The sequence below is a fragment of the Panulirus ornatus genome, chromosome 13 (genome assembly GCF_036320965.1).
Source record: "Panulirus ornatus isolate Po-2019 chromosome 13, ASM3632096v1, whole genome shotgun sequence".
NCBI classification, from domain to species: domain Eukaryota; kingdom Metazoa; phylum Arthropoda; class Malacostraca; order Decapoda; family Palinuridae; genus Panulirus; species Panulirus ornatus.
In genome coordinates, this window is record NC_092236.1 from 56,713,736 (window position 1) to 56,734,934 (window position 21,199).

Sequence of the window (21,199 nt, forward strand, 5' to 3'; positions counted from 1 at the left end):
TTACTTTTAAGCCGATATCAAGATATGAAAAAAAATTAGTTCCGCGTACATTGCGTTTTCTTTTATTGATGGAGGGCAAAGAACGATCCTTTATATGGGGATACACATGTATAAATTACCGAAGCCTTTGCTACAAGTACTATTTCTTGCTTCACTTATTTCAGACGTTCGTCTGTGTGCCTAAAGTTTTGTGAGAACCAACATACATCACACATGAAATTGAGATTACATGTTAACTTTGTCAATGAAGAATGAAAAGATATAGCGTCATTATGGGCGGCACTTAATGTTGTCAGGCTCATTCAAGAAAACCACTAAAACTTGTATATACGCAATAAAACAGTAAAAACCCAGAGTCGCAAGCTTTTTTTTTTCCAATAATGAAAACCTTCACATAAACAGATAGTTTGTCGCACCAATATGAAATCAAATCAATACATGGCGTTTTACGAGTGACATGTTGCCGAGGAGACAACTCAGTGTAATTGGAGAAGAAAAGTAAAGTAGTCTGATTGATGAATTCCTTGAACTATTATAAGCTGACGTGACAATTCCCCCCTCTCCCACCAACCACATAATCCTTTAGAAATTGTTACTCTGAAATGAAGACCACGTCAGAATAACAGAAGCAAGGAACCAGTGTCCACAAAACAATTTTCGTCGCCGCTGGAACGGTAATTAATAATAATAATAACAATAATAATAATAATAATAATAATAATAATAATAATAATAATAATGAATCGCCTTGAATTTAATTTTAAAGTGATTTGACAAGCAAGAACAGGATAATTTGAATGTCAAAATACGCTAGGTTAGGTTAGGTTTGTTAAGTATGTATTGCCTTATATTTATCAATGGTGTTACTATAGAAAGTGGCTGTTGGGCATACAATTTACTTCGTGTAACGAATCCGTTCCTACAATTTTCGTCGAAATTGTTCAGTTATAACCTGCTGCGCCCTAAGGGTAAATAAATTGTCTGCGAGGAAAGTAATCACAAAATTATGAAAGAAGAATAACTATCATCTGACTAAAATCCTGGTGCGTTAATGGAGCCTGTCTAGCATACACCGTCATGGTGTCCATTAAGCTAAGAACGCCTTGCCCTGTTCATGATTCGCTTGCTCTTGCTCTCAGCCTATTATGCATCACACACACTTAGCTGTATTAAACCAGTTTATACCAGACAGTTTAATTAAGGCTCAGGTGCAAGGACATGCACTTAAGCGTCTAATGATGGCTATATATGACTGCCATAATTGCCAAAAGCATAACAATATATTCGAGACGATGTATCGTCTTCATCTCTCAAAATTGTTATACTGTTTGTGAAGCACAGTGGCCTTTAAATACTCAGGAGGTGTATTATACGTGTTAATTAAACTGAAAACCACTCTATAATGCATGAACTGACACGGTTACTCGCTCTTAACAACACAACTGGGTGACTGGCGTCAAACAACTCGTGTCTTACCTTCAAGGATAGATTTCGAATCCTGTGATTTCCTGAAGGTGTAGGAGTGTCAGCTGAGGTGAGTACGTCAGAAGTTGATGAGCTTCGGCAGCAGTTTTGTGTTGCCAGGTCGATTCTTGTTGCCCGGTGATGACTTGGGTGACCGGTGGTGTGCTGGTTGTTTACGTTCGGCCGTGGATGACCTTATACGAACGGATCCTCCAATACGTTTTCGTGACGTCATAAGTCATGACGAATTGTGGAAATCATTGTACGGTTTATATGCATGCATTATCAATTATTATTTCTTTCTCACTGTGTCTTTCTATTGCAGTATTAAAGATATAATGAAATAATAATACACCAAGTATCATTATTGGCCTCACGATTTTTCTATAGCTGCTTGCAAATAATCAGTTCGTAAAAAATGCATGCCACTAAAGTTTTCGCATTATTTATAAAACTTTCAGTATTTCATTTTCTACTCTGAGGGTTCAAACCCACTTTATAAAAGAAAAATCCATATTTCTATCGTTATATATTTCTATCAGCAGTTCCTTGTATTTACCGTTCTCTTCAACAAGTGACGCCAATGTTCCCGGATGACTTCAGCGACAAGAACAAACAGTAATGCTTCAAACATCTCCACTGAAATGCTATGACTATGTGTAATTCGGTAAATATGTAAAATGTAAACCAAAGCTTAGGTGCGCCATAGCCAGGCATTTGTTTGTATAGGACTACAGGATACGCAACTTGCACCGCTTCCCCGAAACCATGAAACAATTCGTGTTTGTTTGTGTATATAATCAATAGACCTCAAGATTTTACGTAAGGGAGAAGGAAATCTTATTTTCTAAAAATGATGACCAAGAAGTCATCCGTGTTAGTTTACTGGATCTGCTGATATAAGTTACTTTACGGTTGTGGTTTATTGGTTCTGTAAATGGAGCATATTGGTATTACATGACGCCTGTCTTAATCTTTTCTGGTGTACGGATGTTTTATTATATAATGTACTGTTTGAGAGTAATTCATTGTAATTCATATACTTTGAGGTATCATGGAGAGGAATAAAATGTGATATATTACTCAAAATAATGATGTTTCAACGTCGACCAATATTTATTATATATATATATATATATATATATATATATATATATATATATATATATATATATATATATATATATATATATATATACTTTTTTTTCTCCAAAATTGTATCACAGACTATGGGAACATACACTGACAATTTACATTATCATGATAACTAATACAAACAAACAACCATGTAGGATAAATCAAAAGATAACCAAAATGCTACCAGCACAGGATTTAAGCGCATGAGGCTGGACACTTTCGATGCAGTTTTATATGGTGTAATGTATCAGGTCTTTCGATGGTTTTTCATCTCTTTCACGGAGTTTGTACCTCAACTCAAGCTACGTTAATGGTTATTTCCCTTCGGCTTTTGGAAGAAGGATGTTCCCTTTTTAAACACATACAGCCAAGTTGTTTTAATAATGCTAAGTGTCCCACTCGAACTACTTTTGAAAGCCTGACAAAGACCCTCGTCTGGAATCAGTCTTCTGTAGCCTATTCACACACACCGTCTGGAATCATTCTTCTGTAGCCTATTCACACACACCATGTATCGATCTGTGTCCGTTCCCTGCCCTCTGTTACTTAACCCCTTAAGGACGATGGTATGATCAATTGAACACGACGGTACGATCCTTGGTTATGATGGCCTGGTCTTCTCCTGACCTTTGAGTTTAAGAATTATAGATCACGATTTCTATGCACTTGGGTCGTGTAGTCGTGCCCAACGGGTTGAGGCTGTGTGAACAAGCTCAACAAGATTTAAGTCACCTAAGGCATTGTAACCACTAATCAAGTTATACTTATATATATATATATATATATATATATATATATATATATATATATATATATATATATATATAAACGAATCTGCTATTTATCTGCGAACCTTAACAACCAAATTATTTCAAGTAACAATTTACCACGATTCAATTCTTCTGTTCCCATAAAGATGGAAAAATGAGGAATATAAAAATTGGATTTAAAACGAACGCGTTTCAACAATTTGCTATACGACGTGACTCCCACGAAACATGCCCTCACTCTTTTTCTTTCCCATTGCTTGATAACACCCGTTTGAAATAACGGAACTGTAAAGTCACATAGAGATGACAAGAACACCGACCTCGAAAGACTTTTGAGAATGTCATGTTAAAAAATCCTTGCAGGTAACACTTTTAGTCTTTGTTTCACGAGACGCATCAAACTAAAAGTAGCTACAGTCTACGTTCTACGATACAAAGATGAACACATACTTTATAGACTTCTACCACTCGTGTTTCAAAAACCACACTTTACAGTCGTACATACAAATGATTTTGCGATAGAATATTGCGTAGTTCACGAACGGTAGACACAAGGTAACCAGTGCTCTCTAGGCGACGAAGTGATTCCTGGTTGGCGGCTACAAATCAACCTTTGTATTTTTAATGAATCGATTGGTCCTTCCCACTTGCATTTGTCTGCGGCCAGATAGATCCATTCAAACACGGAGTCAATGACAAACAAAATTAAATATACACTCATGCATAACGCTTATGGGTCCAGGTCTCATAAAAGTATTAACTAAATATGAATGATGGTTTTGTGAGTTTCCGGCACTGCATCCACTGCTGAAAAGCCATATTTATGCATAATCATGAGGAACAGTTACATGTTTGGTTTCATCTAAATGCACACAGTTCAATGATTTTTAGGATATCATACTTACTTGAGCTAGCAATGTTAAGGGGATAAAACAACGTTAATTTGTATTTTTTTTATTTAAAATTTTTCTAAATGATGATGATGAATATGGAATAATGACTTAGCATCCACAAAATGAATAATGTAATGAGGAATATAAAAACATTTATTAACAGGTTATTTTCCCATAGTATAAAAACAATGACAGGTTTACAAAGGATAAGGCTGGGAGCCCATAAATTAATTATAACTATATACACTCGGCCTGGAAGGGGGTGTGGCCACCAGGGTGGGGAAGGAGGGGGAGTAGACCGGGGGACGGGGTTGAATTGACTGTGCCCCACCGGACACGCTGTTGCTATGTACACACTCGCACAGCTGACTTAGACCAGAGGTAAGGGCGGCCGGAGGAACTCCACAGCCACACCACACGGAGGTAACACACAACATACATACTCGAGGGAGGGGGTGGGGGGGGGGGGCGCGGCACATACCGTGGTATGCGCGGCAGGGCGGGACTAGACAACGCGGCCCTGGCCGGCGCCAGGCTCGGCACTACATGAACCACCTTTGGTATGAGCAGGTATCACTGGTCGTCCACGTCCACACGCGCACCTTGGGGCTGATAACCCACCGGCGGCGGTGGTGGGCGGTGTGTGGGGGTGGGTAGGTCTGGGGGACCCCGTCATGATCGGTAGGTACGTATCACGTCACGAATCACAGCACGGCAGATGGGGCACTGACCACCTCCACGACCCCGCCACTGCTGCAACGCGCATTCGTAACACATGCACATATGACCGCACATGTACAGCACAGAGTCCACGGGTTTCTCGTAGCACACGGTACACTCGTGCAGGGCAGGGCCAGCAGGCAGGTCGCCCATGGAGGTCAAAGTGGAGGTGGCTGACACCGGCTCCATGTACGCCCCACTGTAGACCGAAGACATTGTGCCGTGCCCGCTGAGGGTGTCGCGAGAGCTGGGCACCGGGGGTGCTGGCGCCGGGTGGGGGTGACTGGCGGGTGGGGATGGTGGGCTAGGTGGCAAGCTCACCACCAAGGGCGACGCTCGTGTCAGTTGAGAATGAGATGCACGTCCCACTGGCTCTGGTCGACGCGGAGGAGAGCTGGAGGCTGTAACATAAAATTGCCCTTAAATGTCAAAGGTTGGTTGGACGACACCTATATATCTACATCTCCCCTCACTAATGAAAGTCTCATAGTCAAACATATAACCAAGAAGTCAGGTCGATTACATTTCATGATGGAAAATACATTTTAAATAACCTTTTATCTACACAAGCGACATGTTTATGAACAATTAAGGGAACCTAAATGTCAAAGGCTGATTGGCTGCCACCTATATGACACATTATCTATTTCTAATTAAGTCTCGTCATGAACGTTGATCGATTATATTATGTGATGGAAAGTATCCCAGTTGTTTTATGAGCGAAGTTTCTAGGCAATTAAGGGAATACTCACCATTCGGTTGCGGGAAGGTCTGTGGTGGCGTGGTGTCATGGGTAACGCCCAGGGTACGGATCTTGCTGGTGTTGCCATACACGTCGAAAAATGCCCACAGCTGCAGTGTGTGATCCACGTGCATGAATATCTGTGGGGTGGCGCCATTACGGGAGAAGGATACCTCGCCGTTCTGTGTGAGTGCGAAGGCCAGCTCATCACCAGCCTGTGGTGAAGCCGCGACGTCCTTACTCACAACCCAGTACTCAGGACGGTCTAGCAGAAGGTCGCAGTCTTCGGGGAGGTCTGTTGGCTCTAATCCTGCTGGGTTAGCGGCCGTCAGCCCGAAGGCGAGAGCACCAACGTACATGGCTTCTGTATGTAGAACCTGTACCACAAGCTTCTCACCAGGCCGGAGTGGGCGAGCTGTGAACACGTAGCCGTGAGAATATTCTGTCTCAGTGCGCGCTGCTACAGTGCGGTCGTTGTTTAGGCGCACGCTGCGGCCACGGACACGGTGGAAGGGCAGGGGTGTGAAGGCTGTGTGGGCGAAGTGACGTAGAGGCAACGCGTCCGGAGACCGAGGCGTCAGGGCTAGCTGTGCCATGGACGGTTGTAGCCTCTCAACGCCCGAGTCAGGTCTTGCTGGCTGCTGCTGTGGCTGAGGTAGAGCTTGTTGGTGCTGCTGAGACTGCTGCTGCTGCTGCACCTGAGTCTGGGACTGAGGCAGCACCCGAGAACTTGCCGTAGAGGCACCTGGACTCAGATCGTTCACTATTCGGACCCGGTTGTTAAGCTGCGCCAGAGGATCCAAGAACTCCACAGCAGTGCTGTTGCCGTACACGTCAAAGAGTCCCCAAAGCTGTGATCGGGTATCCACGCCACTGAAGAAGACGCCTCGCTCCTCCCCATTGATTCCAAAGTGAACATCTCCGGTGGAATCAACATAGTAGAAGAGAACACTGCCTTGCTCGGCGAAGCGTTCACTTAGAGCCTTGGCCCAATAGCCTGGTTTGTTGGTGAGGTCCGGGCAGGCATACTTTGGCAGCGCGTCACGCAGGCCTGCCGGATCCTGTGAGGTGAACCCGAAACGGATGACCCCGGACCAGTTATTGGACACCTCCAACAGACGCAGGCACACGCGTTCACCGACCCTGATGGGCCGATTTGAAAAGGCGATGCCCTTGCAGAAGCTCTCAAGTCTGCGGGCCACCTTGCCATCGTTGGTGATTCGCACGTTGTCGCCACATACTGGGTGAAACGTGAGTGGTGGCAGGTTAGGCGATCCAGACCCACGGCCAGCTGAAAGAAAAGGAAAGTCCTTAGAACACAGACCGTTACATGTTATACATAGTTTTTAAAAACACTTATGAATGCAATGCCCACAATTCGTTAAAAATGCAGAGGTTATACACTTACGATTTCGTAACAAAATAAAACCAACCAAATCAAAAAAAAGTCAACATTCTCCACAGCATCAGCCCTCGAACAAGACAAATATGCACCTCAAAGGCTATGTACAAGATAGGCTGTTGCTCGAAGCATTGATCCCCCATTCAAACAACTCTTTCCTCAAGCATAACCACCCAATGCAATTGACTATACAAGTACTCTAGATGAAGTATTATTTGGAATGACTATCAAGTTGTTCCAATCATGATTCCTGCCAAAGAGGAGCAAAACGAAGCTACAACTCTTGATGCCTGGGGCAGGGACGGCAAATCCCACGCCCTACACTCACGCGAGGTCATCTGGACGAGCCACGAAGTCCCCAGTAAACCAGGTCAAGAGAAAGGGTCATCTGCAGTGCTGGGCCCAGCAGGGAAGATCTTTATTGTGTAGGTGGATAGCAGCAGGTAAAGTTCTCGGGTACGAAATTCTAGTAGAGCACAACAGCGTTGAAACGCTATATCGAACAAACGTAGATTGTTAAATAAAGCACATGTTTGGTCACCATGCTCTACAACTGACAACCCAAATGAGCCGCCACTCAAAACACTAATATTTTTTTTTTCTGGCTAACAAGCGGTTTACTTTGTCTGATGGTTATCAAAACCTTCACACACACATATCAGAATGAAGCCACATTTCTTGCGAAACATTCATTACCTTGTATACGAAAGAGATATCTATGAAATACTCTTTATCCTACATCAACCGCATAACAGTGTGAAGGGTTAAAGCTGTACACAAACTTGAGAGTTCAAATAAAAGTAGTTTGGGTAACGGCCACAGAAGGACAGGTACGGACAGTCAATTTCATACATGGTGATTAGAATACACTTTAATGTGTTCCACACGAAACGTAACTATCAAAATGCCTGTCCTTTGTCTATTCATTTTCTTTTTATTTACCCAAAGCCGCGAACTTTTAAGCATCCCAATTTCATCAACTATAACAAAAAAAAAAAAATTGTCATGAAAACAATTCTCCCAACACCTTTAAACCCCCAGGAAGCATCAGCTGTCGTACGGATGTCTGATATAACCACTTCAAGTTTACTGTTCGTGGGAGGTAGAGGAAAGGAGCTTCTACAATCCCCTCCAACCCCCCCCCCCCCCCCAACCTCCCGAGACGGGCCGCGGCGGAAGTCATGGTTACCGGATGTGAAGCACCGTCGCCCGTGCCGCAGTCGCCACCAAATTGCTTACCCTTCCCCTCCCCACACCACACACTACCACCCTCCCACACAGCCACAGCTCCTAAGTTCAAATGAGAAGTAAACTACAACTTATCAACCCTGCCTTGCAGAGTACCAAATTCCAGCACCCATGTGTAAACCACAGTAAATAAACAAAATGTACAGGTAAAATACCAACCTAATCCCATACGTCTCTTGAACTTCTTAAGGACTTTCATCTTCTTGAAAATGGGTCCCGCTGTGTAACAAGTAACAGTGGGTTCCGCAGCGTATTCCTCAATACATAAGGCAGGCATCACAGTGGCTAAGACGCCTGCTAGTACATCCACGGTATGTTGTTATAACACTTCACTCATGTACTTTTAAATACACTTTCACTACGTAAATGCTCTTTTATTATCTGTACATGCAGCACTAACTAGTTCATCACTGTTGTTCCGCGTTCCCGTTCACTGTCGTAGTCCTGACGCACAAATACATAATCCCTCAAACTTGGATCAAGTTTTAAGGCACACTAAAATCAATCCCGCTGTGGCAGAAGGGAGAGCGCGGAGCGAGGAACACCACGTACTTCCCTTACGGAGTGTGACTAGAGACTGGTCTGAGCTGGGGCTTGTCGGTCGGAAGGCAGCTGGTAACCCCCCCTCCCTGCCTCACATCCCTCCCTCCAAACCAAACCTCCTCCCCCAAAGGGAGGGGACCGCGCCGGGAATTGATGGAAACTTCTGAGTTTTCAATAAAAATTTATTTCCTTCAATAGAATTTCATTTAATTCCCTACGGCCATGTAGAGAAAAGTTCATGTATTATATAGACAGAGCCCGTCAGACGTTCGTACTCCTTTGATAAACTTTGCCGAATACAAAATAAACTTGAATCCTACCAGATGATATACAAAACTATACAATATTCATTACACTTGCCACAAGATCTCATAGTTGACTTGAAATATATATATATTTACTTAATATCAGCTTTGAATCTGCGATCTGAGGGCCAAGCCTGTTGCATGTGGCATCTTACAGCTTAAAGAGAACGCATACATTGAAACGAAACAAAAGAATGCTCAGCCACAAGTACACTATAGTCACCAAACGTGTAATATAAGACTCGACAAAAATGAATTTTATAATTATCCATAATTCACGGCCACATGCTTGGCAACACCGGAAAACTGGTGGAAGGGAGGTGGGGGTGAGAGAGCTGAGGAGGGGAGGTGGGGAGCCGTGGGAGGGGGAAGAGGGAGGAGGGACAGATGTTCAGCCAGCGGCGCGCACGAGCTGTGCACACTCCGCCAACCTCGACAGTCTCGTCCATATCCTTTCCCCAAGTTATATACACGTCCATCCAGTGCTGTTATTCCGTAAACGCGGAACACTTGAGCTCACGAAGTGTTAATGCAGATTGGAATTCGTACAGGCGAAACGAATGAGGCGACAGTTACAGTGTTTGAGCCAAAGAATAACAGGGACATGGGGTAGTTTAGCTGTCGGGGTTAGAAAGAGACTCTAAACCACTGGAATCGTGGAAACTGTAAGTTACAATTCACTTCTGTCTGGTCATGAGGTTTGTGGGTCTCATACTAAGAATTCATCACTCAATAAAGACACTTCCCGATCATCCACTCCTCGGCTCTGGGGGAGGGAAATAAATGACACATACGACGTTGTCAACGTTTTTGGCGGGTGCTCCACCGTGTCCCGCGGACGGCGGGCACAGATGCCATTCCCTTTTCAAACTATTTTATTTCTTTACTCTCCTATATTTCACAGTTTACCGGCGTTATAATCACTATCTACATGCCCAACTACCAACAACAATAATGTATATATGAAGGATGTTTATAATAAAACGGAGCTTTTTCTCTTCGAGTTAGGTTAGACATGGGTCAGTGATCTGTGTAGGTTCAAAGCCGCAGATGGTAGAGGGAAGCGAGTTGTGGTGGTTGCTCCGAGCCAGCCCGCTGGTCCCCACCCAAGACCACTGGGAACCCGACAAATACCTGCTGGTAGGCTGGTACCCTCACACTGCTTCGGGCTGACTACTGCATCAAGATTATTATCCCACGTCTGGGTTCAGAACAAAGAGTGAGTGGTACTGACGAGTCTTTATTAGTGTGGCTTGGAGTGACGATTCTTAGATGCATCTCATAACCGTTGCTCAGTTTTTTTTTTTTTTTAAGACAACCATATGGCGTCTTAAAACCATTGAATTTTGATACATCAAAAAAAAGTTGTGACGACTGTGAAAGACAAATTCATTCAGGCGTCGCGCCATCTCTGTTTCATTTATGGGACAAAAAGCTACAGCAAACGATCATTTTAACTACTATATAATGAACTGCAACACCGTTCCCCCTCACTTTACACTTCAACCGTAAAGCATTGAAACATTGTTGTGTATTGTTCTACATCAATCGGGATGGAAAGCAAGCTGCTCTCTACACGCTATATTAGTGTAGTTGATCTTGGACATCTGATGCATGGGAAACGCCATCATTCCAACAATAAACAATTACTGCAGTGTGAGGCGATTGCCAATATACTCAATAAATACATTTAAAGAGATGTCAACACGAGACAGCTTCCGGGTGGCGAAATCATTAGTCAACAGGAACTCAAGTTAATTTCCCTCTGTTTCCTTTCACTGGATTTCATGGTACACTGCAAGCTGTTCGCCATCTTGACGCGTTTCAATACAACTACGTACGGGAATATTCCTCAAAAACACTTCATGTGTCTTTGACAGATTCTAACCTCTCTCTCTCTCTCTCTCTCTCTCTCTCTCTCTCTCTCTCTCTCTCTCTCTCTCTCTCTCTCTCTCTCTCTCTCTTAAACATTACTAACGAATGATTGAGGAGTGATCAAAGAAAAGCATTGCAATGCATGCAATAATCATCATCTTTAATCACAACGAGTACGATCACATTCTAACTTTTCAAACACCTCCGTGTCCTGAAAACTGGAGAACTAAAAAGAGCAAATACGCAATATCCAAACAAGCTCTAGTTGGCGTTTTGTCTTCAAGGAATACCTTCAGCCTAGATCGTATCTCTTCAGCATATCACCGAACACGTACAAATCCCCGAGATTTGTACAACAGTTTCTACGGAGGACAGGCAGGGCCCGGCCAGCTTGATCGAGATGATGTTAACATCAATGTGCGACCACAGTACGATATCTTATCATTTGTGACACTGATACCCGACCAACAGTCATCCTAACTTAAATTCTTCTTTGAGAGGAACAGAATATATCTATTACATTCCATGAAAAAAGCCACTTTATTGAGATGGTTTGTTCACATACATATGCACGGTGATGGGCCTCCGTGGTGTAGTGGTCTGCGTACGTGAGCTCAAGTCAGGCACAGCCTACCCCAGTTCGAATCCTAGGTGCGGCAACAGATCCACATCCAACCAAGGTGTTCATCCTCCCCTCGAGGATGGTCGATGAATAGGTCCATGGCTCAGGCTGGTGTGTGATATTGATTACAATTTGTGTTTTATGGAGAGAGAGAGAGAGAGAGAGAGAGAGAGAGAGAGAGAGAGAGAGAGAGAGAGAGAGAGAGAGAGAGAGAGAGAGAGAGAGTTTTACATTCGAGTTGCCCCGTCTTCTTCACCTTGTATGTGTGTACCATGTCTTTTCCTTCTAAGTATGCATACACACACACACACACACACACACACACACACACACACGCACGTACATAAACCGTAGCTTATGCCATGTATATAAAGGAATAATGCTCAAAAGCATTTCATGTGTCTACGATAGACTGTAACCCTCTACGTATGTACATACCTAATTAAAAAAATGTATGTGTGTGTGTGTGTGTGTGTGTGTGTGTGTGTGTGTGTGTGTGTGTACACAAAAGAGTAAAGACACTACGTATGTACATGGTTAAGGGACGAGGAAAGGCAAGTGTAAATCTGCCTCCCCCCGAAACACACAAATACAGTGATGGCACACGCAAACACCCACATGAAACCCCACAAATGTAGAAAATCCCCTCCAGCGGAGCACACACAAGTAATTACACTCAAGATCAAAACCAACAACAGCGCAAGTGGGCTGAGGTACTTATGTCAAACGGTGCCAGACTGGTGGGTTTATTCATGATATCTGAAAGCAAGTGTCCTCATCATACATTGACAAGTAACGGGATTTTCAAACCGTTCCTTTACGGATAATCTAGGCTAAATAACGAACCTTGGTTAACTTAGTTTGTATAAATCGTGAAACGTGTTAAAGTTAACGTTATGAGTGAGGGAAAAAAAAAAAAGGCTTTTCAGAGATAATGCGCATGACCGATGAACAGCGCACCCGGCACAACGGTAGGGGGGTCAAGATGAACCACTTTGAGCACCCGGACCCAATGACAGTCGTCTCCCAACAGGTCTATATAGCGCGAGCCAGAGAAAGAGAGAGAGAGAGAGAGAGAGAGAGAGAGAGAGAGAGAGAGAGAGAGAGAGAGAGAGAGAGAGAGAGAGAGAGAGAGAGAGAGGCTAGATGGAAAATCCTAGTCTTCATTTAGGTTAGGAAATTATGTATGATTCTAAGTTATGAAATTGTTATGCTTTACAAGCATTAAAAAAAAAACCGCTTTTATTTCAGCTTACCGGAATAATGAAATAACTAACGTTAGGTCAGGGTACAGTTTGTGAAACACCAACGCAAGTCGTGCAATTTTAATAGTATTAACCAGTGAAAGTGGAAAAACAAATGGTAATGTATATGTCGCCCGCCTCGTTTCGTGCAGTGTAACAACAGATACAAACAGGAGATGCGCACGGTGGTACAATGAAAACGTAATCTAAACTTTTATCAACGTATAGATTAAGCAATACCAGACGATATGATATGCCAAAGTAAAATTAAGCCAGACTTTCCTTAAACATTTCGCGCAGTAAGTAAAAACTTTCCATAAACGCTTATATTGTACAGTGGTTACTGTTACAAGAGATTAATTTTATTGTTCTAGTTAGTTTAAGTTAGGCTAGTCAAGAGTTAGTGACGATACGCCATCGAAACACTATTTGTGTCTCAGCTTAAGCTAGGTTAAAGGATGGTTATATTATGCTTAGTTAAGTCAAGGTTAGGTTAGGTTAAGTTAGGTTAGCCTAAAAGACAGTTTCATGCAGTTACGATATCGTGACGATTATCCTAAGCCTGTCTGAACAGACTAGACGAGTGTCTTTATGTCTACTGCCTCCTCGTATAGGTACCCCCTCACCCGCTCTTAGCTCGACTTCCGGCAGCCATTCCCTCCTTCACCACCCTACCTCTCCCCACACGACCAATACACCGGGGGCGCACATGGCCTAATATTTACACCAAAGCCAGAGGTCTCTACCACCCACACATACTCCGTGTGTCCTATTCTTTCCGTGTGCCGCAGGAGGGACCCACCCCTTGCGGACATGATCTCTCCCGCATCTCAGTGGGTGAGGCGGTATGATGGCCTAGCTGTTATAGTCGAGTTGGGAGCTCCACGCATGCCACCTCCCACCCCTCAAATGTTTACCATTCATGTCCCTTGCAGTATGTGTACCGCCCACCGGATTCCTACCCTCCCGCAAGTGCGCGCTGGGGAACACCAGTGTATACTTGATGGCATTTCGAGAACGTGCGCTTAATCATGAGCTAAAATCATGAGCGCTCTTCTCGTACGTGCTCCAGCTCTTATCAGCGAGTCCATCTGCGTCCCGTGAGAACGACGATACAACCCATGATCACAAAAGGTAGTAGGACCCTTTGAGCATGACGGTATGACCCCTGAGCACAACGGTGCGACCCCTAAAGCACGACTTTACGGACCAGGCCATCGTGCCTAACGTTCGTGCCTTCAGGCTCGAGAATCGTACCATTCGTGCTGTTAAAACAAAACCAGAACCGTATTTAATCATGCGAAAAACTTGTTTGGTACAAATATATGTAACGACTCTCTCTCTCTCTCTCTCTCTCTCTCTCTCTCTCTCTCTCTCTCTCTCTCGTGCCAAGAACGACCCCGTCAAAGCACACACAGTACTCGCCCTCGAACCCTTCCTTAATAGGGGGTGGGTGTCTTCCCGGGCAGCGATTAACTCTTGAGTCGTTGTTTCTCGGCCGTGATCCCCGACGACCGTCGCTTCGCACCGGAGGGCACGGCACGGCACCTCCTACCTCCCCCTCCCCCCAACAACGACACGTCGTGCCCTGGCCATAGGTGACTGGGACGCCCTCTTCATCAACGTCGAGCAGATCGTCTGAAGCCGGCGGCAGGTCGAGACAGGTCAGGTGAAAGGAAGGGAAGGAGGGTGAGCTTAGCCTCTCGTACTCCTCCCAATCTTCTTCCCCCCCCCCCACCCCAATCTTCCCCCCCCCCCTCACCCAGCGTAGTCAAGATTCTCAGTTGCCACCTCGCCTCTCCTTCTCGTGGCGAACGCTGGCAATAGGGGGAAAGTTATGTGGCTGAAGATTTGGTGTTCTGCGCACGGTGGTAATTGAAGGTGAACAGTAGCACGTCTAAAGTGTGGGGTAAAGGGCGAACTGATATTGGTAAATAGGAGGCAACAAGGAGAGTGATAACTGAAGGGGGGGTGGGTGGCACTGCAAACAAATGGTGGTATTCGAAGAGAAACACGCAACGGACGGTGTATAAGACAAAGAGATCGGCGAATAAAAAAAGAAAAAAAAAGAAAAATGAAAGTCCCTCTACAGAGCGACTGCGAAAAGAAAAACTCCACCACCACTGTCTTCTGAAACGGGTTGGTGAAGGAGACTAATGGGTAAACCTGTACCAACCAACTTGTGAGGAGCGGGCGGAGGCATCCCATCGCTAACTGCCCCCGCTCACTGCTACAGATACATCTTGCCACACCGCCTCACCCCTCGTAGAACTCCTGTACAACCCGTGTGTGTGTGTGTGTGTGTGTGTGTGTGTGTACGTAAAGTAGGCTTGCGAGGGGAAAGCTCAGAAAGAAGGGGAGAAGAATGAAAACTGAAAGATATGATTATGAAGACGATCTGAGGGTTTGAGCGATGCACACCAACAAAGGGATGGGCTATATATGAGGCTACTGCTGGTGGTAATGGTGGGAAAGGACGGTGGGACAGGCTAGTGGTGGGAGAGGAGTGAGTGGGGAAGGGGGCGAGAAGGGAGAGGTGGGGGGGGGGATGAGAGGGAGTGTGTCAAGGGCGGTTAGGTGGGCGTGTAGGCGAGGAGGAGGGGGGGGTGATAGGTTGGGGTGGGGGGATGGGGGTGGGGGGAGGAGAGCCAGCAGGTCCGCTAGCTGACGATCTCTGCGATTGCAACATTTTTCTTTTTTTCTTTCTTCTTTCCCAAACCTGGAGCTCCACCGAGCTCCCTGGAGAAGACCTAACCACACATTTCCTTCTCCTGTGTCTAACCAACTATTTCCTTTAGGGACATCGAACCAGCGCAACCAACTACTGCCACACTCGTCATCAAGACAGAGCAGCCTAGCATAGCCAAGCTGTGTTATGGCCGACTGAACCCTAATATATAGTCACATTTAATTACCGGTAATTCTCCGTATTGCAATCTTATTAAATGAATCTACTAAACCTGAGTGAAATCGCCTTATTAACGATTATATTCAAGTAACCTATACCCGCACATTAACATATACAACCATCAAAACCTAATCTACCCATGACGCCACATTAAACGAATCCGAGCCGTTTCTAGTTACCATTCCCTCCCCATTACGATCGTGCTCTATTATCTCTAGCCCTACTACTATGTGTGCACTGGTAGAATAAACTACCTATTTTCTTCTACTAACAAGCTATAACCCTCCCCCACAACCGAGCCTACGGTGTGGGGGAACCATTGTAAGCCAATATCCTTGTCATGTGAACCAACCTTGGCGAGCCTGTATCACTCCACGTACTCCGTTACCAACAGGTCTTTGTAACACAAGCAAGGAACAATGGCTTCCCGTAACACATTCCGCGTCATTTCGATAACTCCCTACAACATTTGCATGACGAACAAGAGCCTCTTGAAATAAGGAACAAGAACACCCAACTGAAATACGCTGGGGCGTTATAAACACGACAACACATTCGGGGAGAGGTTGCTTTAATGCATTACATACGACGTTACGTCTCCTTCCCATACAACCATTACTACCAAAACAACTATAAATTTTCTGGGAAGACATTGTACTTTGGGGGTAATCATGTGCAGGTGTTATTATCTCACGGGAATCTAATCTGTTGCACAAACACAGGTCATACTCTCTCTCTCTCTCTCTCTCTCTCTCTCTCTCTCTCTCTCTCTCTCTCTCTCTCTCTCTCTCTCTCTCTCTCAGTCATCATGATTTCCCTTTCTGTTACCCACACACCATCTCTCATAACCACCATTATCCTCCCTTCATGTAATCAGATACAAGATACAACGTCCATTACTTCTCAATATATATGTATAATGCCCTATTACATCTCACTGGGCCAATTGAAATCATTGCAATGGGTATTACATTCTAACGATCCCATTACGCATGTAGTAAAAGCGATCGTTTCATTCCCATTACGTGCCAGGCACTTCTCTCCCGAGATGGAACAGGTAGTGGTGGGAGAGGAGGAGGTGGAACAGGTGGTGGCGATGGTGGAGGAGGGAGGGAGGGAGCAAGGTGGCACAGGGCAGCTTGAACCGTATCTTCGTCACCTCCTAAAAACCTTGAGAAAGTAACAGGAAATTATATATATATAAACTCCCACACACACTTCAAAAACTATATCGTACTGAAAGATCGAACAACTTCGTATGTTTCTACATATAAGAACATAGAATATAGAGAATCGTGGACGCTACATAGGTGTTAATATATCAGAAAACTTAACGTTCTAAGTTTGTCTTAATCTTCTGATGTTGCCATATATTTCTGGTACTATTTCGTGGAAAATTCCAAGACACCAGTTTATGATGGGGATAATCACACGTTTGTACCTTTGACAAATCTCTCTCTTTCTGTCTTGATCTCTCTCCATTTTTTTTAAACTCAACTCAGAAGAAATGTTCCCCATTAAACAAACTTCTAATCTCCACGTAAAAACGGTTTATAGGCTTTTGAAATATGACGGACAGATTTCATGGCTCTACCAAAGTCTAACCGCTTAAAGGGCGTCGTGTTATACCTGATCGAACATCAAGCGCTTCTAACAATGCCTGGGATTCTATGAACAATGACAAAGATATATTTCTAGTGAATATACCGTTTCTTTTTGTGTTTGTTTTTTTTCAAATTTCATTGGGCGGGTATTTCCGCTTCCCGATTGGGTCACCGTTTTCTTTCACCACGTTTTCTAGCATATGTTTACTCATCCAGAATATTTATTCTATAATGATTCAACTATTTTCATCTACATCCGGATATTCTTTTTTTTTTCCCTGTAAAGCGAAACTTTCAGAGAGGCGTAAGATTTTTACAAACTTCCCAGTTTAATGAGAACTGGTTCAGTTTTGGACACATTTGAACACTCAAAACTTCCATTCTTCCTCAAGGGAGGGGAGAGGGGGGGGCTATTCACAAACAATGGCTATTCATTACGGAACTTTTCAGTCATTAAGACACATCAATCATCGAAAAATTCCATTAATTTACAATTTTTTCCCCCGTGTGCGTATTGCGGTCAATGTAAAATGTTTCCACGACCTTCCCAACGAACGTATGAAATGCAACATTTACTGGAATGCTTTAAATTCTAAGGATGTGCAACCTTTATATACATTATACTAGGATTATTATTATTATTATTATTATTATTATTATTATTATTATTATTATTATTATTATTATAGGACCGTGTTTCGTGAGACTCCTACGGCTCCGAGGCTGCGCTACGTCCAGTAGCAGGATACTATAATTGACCCCTTTGGAAATGGAAGTGCCTCTATTAAAGAGACTGTGCTAGTCTTTTGTCCCCTGCTGACCGTCCTGCTGAGAGAGAGAGAGAGAGAGAGAGAGAGAGAGAGAGAGAGAGAGAGAGAGAGAGAGAGAGAGAGAGAGAGAGAGAGAGAGAGAGACGTAGCCTCCTACGCCCTAGCACATATTTTCCTAATGACGGTAGGCCTGTGGCGAGAAGCAAAGGAGTGAGTCTATGCCCCACGTACATAAGTGGGTATGTGGGTGGGTGCAGGACCTGTATTGCTTGTAGGTGGGAGGCTGGGAAGTTCCGGCCCCTCCCATTTCCTCCTCCCAAGGTCTAAGAAAAGAAAAAAAAAAACATGAAAGAACGCCTGCCATGCGGACCTATAAAGAGGGGGGGGGGATAGAAACAACGAACACAGTGACGCATTAGAAAGTCAGTGACGACATAAGAATATCAATGACGCAATAAAAACAGTGACGCAATGTAAAACATCAATGACGCAACTATACTACTACTACTACTACTAAATGATAATAATAATAACAAATAATAATAATAATGATAATAATAACAATAATAATAATAATAAAAGATAATAACAATAAGTAATAATAATAATGATAATAATAATAATAATAACAATTATAATAATAATAATAATAATAATAATAATAATAATAATAATAATAATAATAATAATAATAATCTGAAACTTATAGTCTTTCACAAACTTGTATGGAACGCTAACGGCTCTAAATTGTAGATCATTATAGTACGACCCTTGAGCATGACCTAAAACGACCCTTGGATTTAAAGGCTCGACCTTTGGGTACGATAGCCTGGCCTTATGAACGACCCTTAAGGTTCAAGTCCCGATCAAAGGGCAGGCTATAATACCAGAGGGAAAACCTTTGGTTCTCAAGGGTCGAACCGTTGTGCTCTAGGGTCGTACTATTGTACTCTAGGGTTGTACTTTTGTGCTCTAGGGTCGTACTATTGTGCTCTAGGGTCGTACTACTGTACTCTAGGGTCGTACTATTGTACTCTAGGGTTGTACTTTTGTGCTCTAGGGTCGTACTATTGTGCTCTAGGGTCGTACTACTGTACTCTAGGGTCGTACTATTGTACTCTAGGGTCGTACTATTGTGCTCTAGGGTCGTACTATTGTGCTCTAGGGTCGTACCGCTCTGATCAAGGGGTCGTGCTTGACGAATCTACGATTTAAATCTTTGAACAGTTTAAATGAAACGGGGGAGGAAGGTGGGGGGGGGGGGTGCAGGACAGGTTAAAGGAGTTAACGGGGAACGCGGTGGGGACCCAAGGCTGGGTTAGGGGAGATTCCGTGGGTGCAAGGCTAGGCTTGGAGGAGACACAGTGGGGGTGCAAGGCTAGGCTTGGGGGAGACACAGTGGGGGTCCAAGGCTAGGCTTGGAGGAGACACAGTGGGGGTGCAAGGCTAGGCTTGGGGGAGACACAGTGGGGGTCCAAGGCTAGGCTTGGAGGAGACACAGTGGGGGTCCAAGGCTAGGCTTGGAGGAGACACAGTGGGGGTGCAAGGCTAGGCTTGGAGGAGACACAGTGGGGGTGCAAGGCTAGGCTTGGGGGAGACACTATACGTCACAAGGCTAGGCTAGGCTGGGGGGAAGGGAGATGCGGTGGGCCTTAGGTTGTGCTGGGTAGACAAAGCGGAGATCAGTTACAGGAGGGAGTGGGTGGGTCGGGGGTTGTAGCCGCCGCTTGGAACAAAGCGGCGGCTTAAGGTCTAGCCTTAAGTATCGTGCCGCTTGGCCTTCTCCCCGGGGAGGCCTAGCTGGGTTGGGTGAGGGCTGGGTTGGGTGAGGGCTGGGTTGGATGAGGGCTGGGTTGGGTGAGGGACTGGATTGAGTATTGAGGAACTCATGTGCCTGACTGGCTTACTGGCATATATATATATATATATATATATATATATATATATATATATATATATATATATATATATATATATATATATATATATATATATATCTTTTCTTTCATACTATTCGCCATTTCCCGCGATAGCAAGGTAGCGTCAAGAACAGAGGACTGGGCCCCTGAGGGAATATTCTCACCTGACCCACCCCTCCGCTCCTTCTTTTGGAAAAAAAAAAAAAAAAAAAAATGAGAGGGGAGGATTTCCAGCCCCCCGCTCCCTTCCCTTTTAGTCGCCTTCTACGACACGCAGGGAATACGTGGGAAGTATTCTTTCTCCCCTATATATATATATTAGCTGCTAAGTGCATTAGCAGCTAATTAGAGGGTAACTGATCAACTTGAGTGTAAGTTAACTGCGTCAGTACATATTCTGGAGTTACTCGACATGCTTGATTGTATATCATACGGGTAACAACACACTAGTTACTAGGTGCATCAACAGTTATTTTGTAGCCACTCAACAACCATGAGTGCATATATAATAAGGGTGATATCACATGCGACTGAGTGCGTCGGTAGCGGCCTCTGGCAACTCAAGCGTAGGCCGTTTTGATAACTGTTTCTTCTTTCCCTACACCTCCAAGCTTTGGAACTCTCTACCCTCTCATGTCTTCCCAATAACTATGAACTTGGCACTTTTTAAAAGTCTTTTTTTTTCCAGTTCCTCCTAACTCGTAAAGATTTTTCTAAGTCCTTTCTTTTTCCAATTTCATTCACCTTTTTATATCTCAAGTAAGGGCCGGCCTTGCTGTGGACTTTAGTCCGTGACTGGAGCCTCCAACATTAAAACAACGAGAGAGAGAGAGAGAGAGAGAGAGAGAGAGAGAGAGAGAGAGAGAGAGAGAGAGAGAGAGAGAGAGAGAGAGAGAGAGAGAGAGAGAGAGAGAAATATGTGGTGGGCAAAACACCACACAATTCTTCCGTTGGTTTTCTGGTGATGTGTTTATGGGAACCGACAGAGGCAGGCTTTAGGATCAGGAAGAACCTGTGGTGTTGACGATGGCCG

General features: G+C 44.2%; 1 protein-coding gene across 3 annotated transcripts in view; it reads right to left on the reverse strand.

Annotated features, from left to right (window-relative positions):
- Positions 1 to 4,309: 4,309 nt before the first annotated feature.
- neur (E3 ubiquitin-protein ligase neur) overlaps positions 4,310 to 21,199 on the reverse strand; it is a 272,831-nt gene continuing 255,941 nt past the window's right edge. For 2 of the 3 annotated variants that reach the window (XM_071669003.1, XM_071669002.1), the window contains 2 exons: positions 5,737 to 7,017; positions 4,310 to 5,385 (listed from right to left, as the gene is read on the reverse strand). In XM_071669003.1, the coding sequence (XP_071525104.1) occupies positions 4,937 to 5,385; positions 5,737 to 7,017 (1,730 nt within the window). In that variant the 3' untranslated portion in view covers positions 4,310 to 4,936. Of the gene's footprint in view, positions 5,386 to 5,736; positions 7,018 to 8,535; positions 8,960 to 21,199 lie in introns of those variants that run through there. The other variant, XM_071669001.1, reaches the window with a different exon arrangement.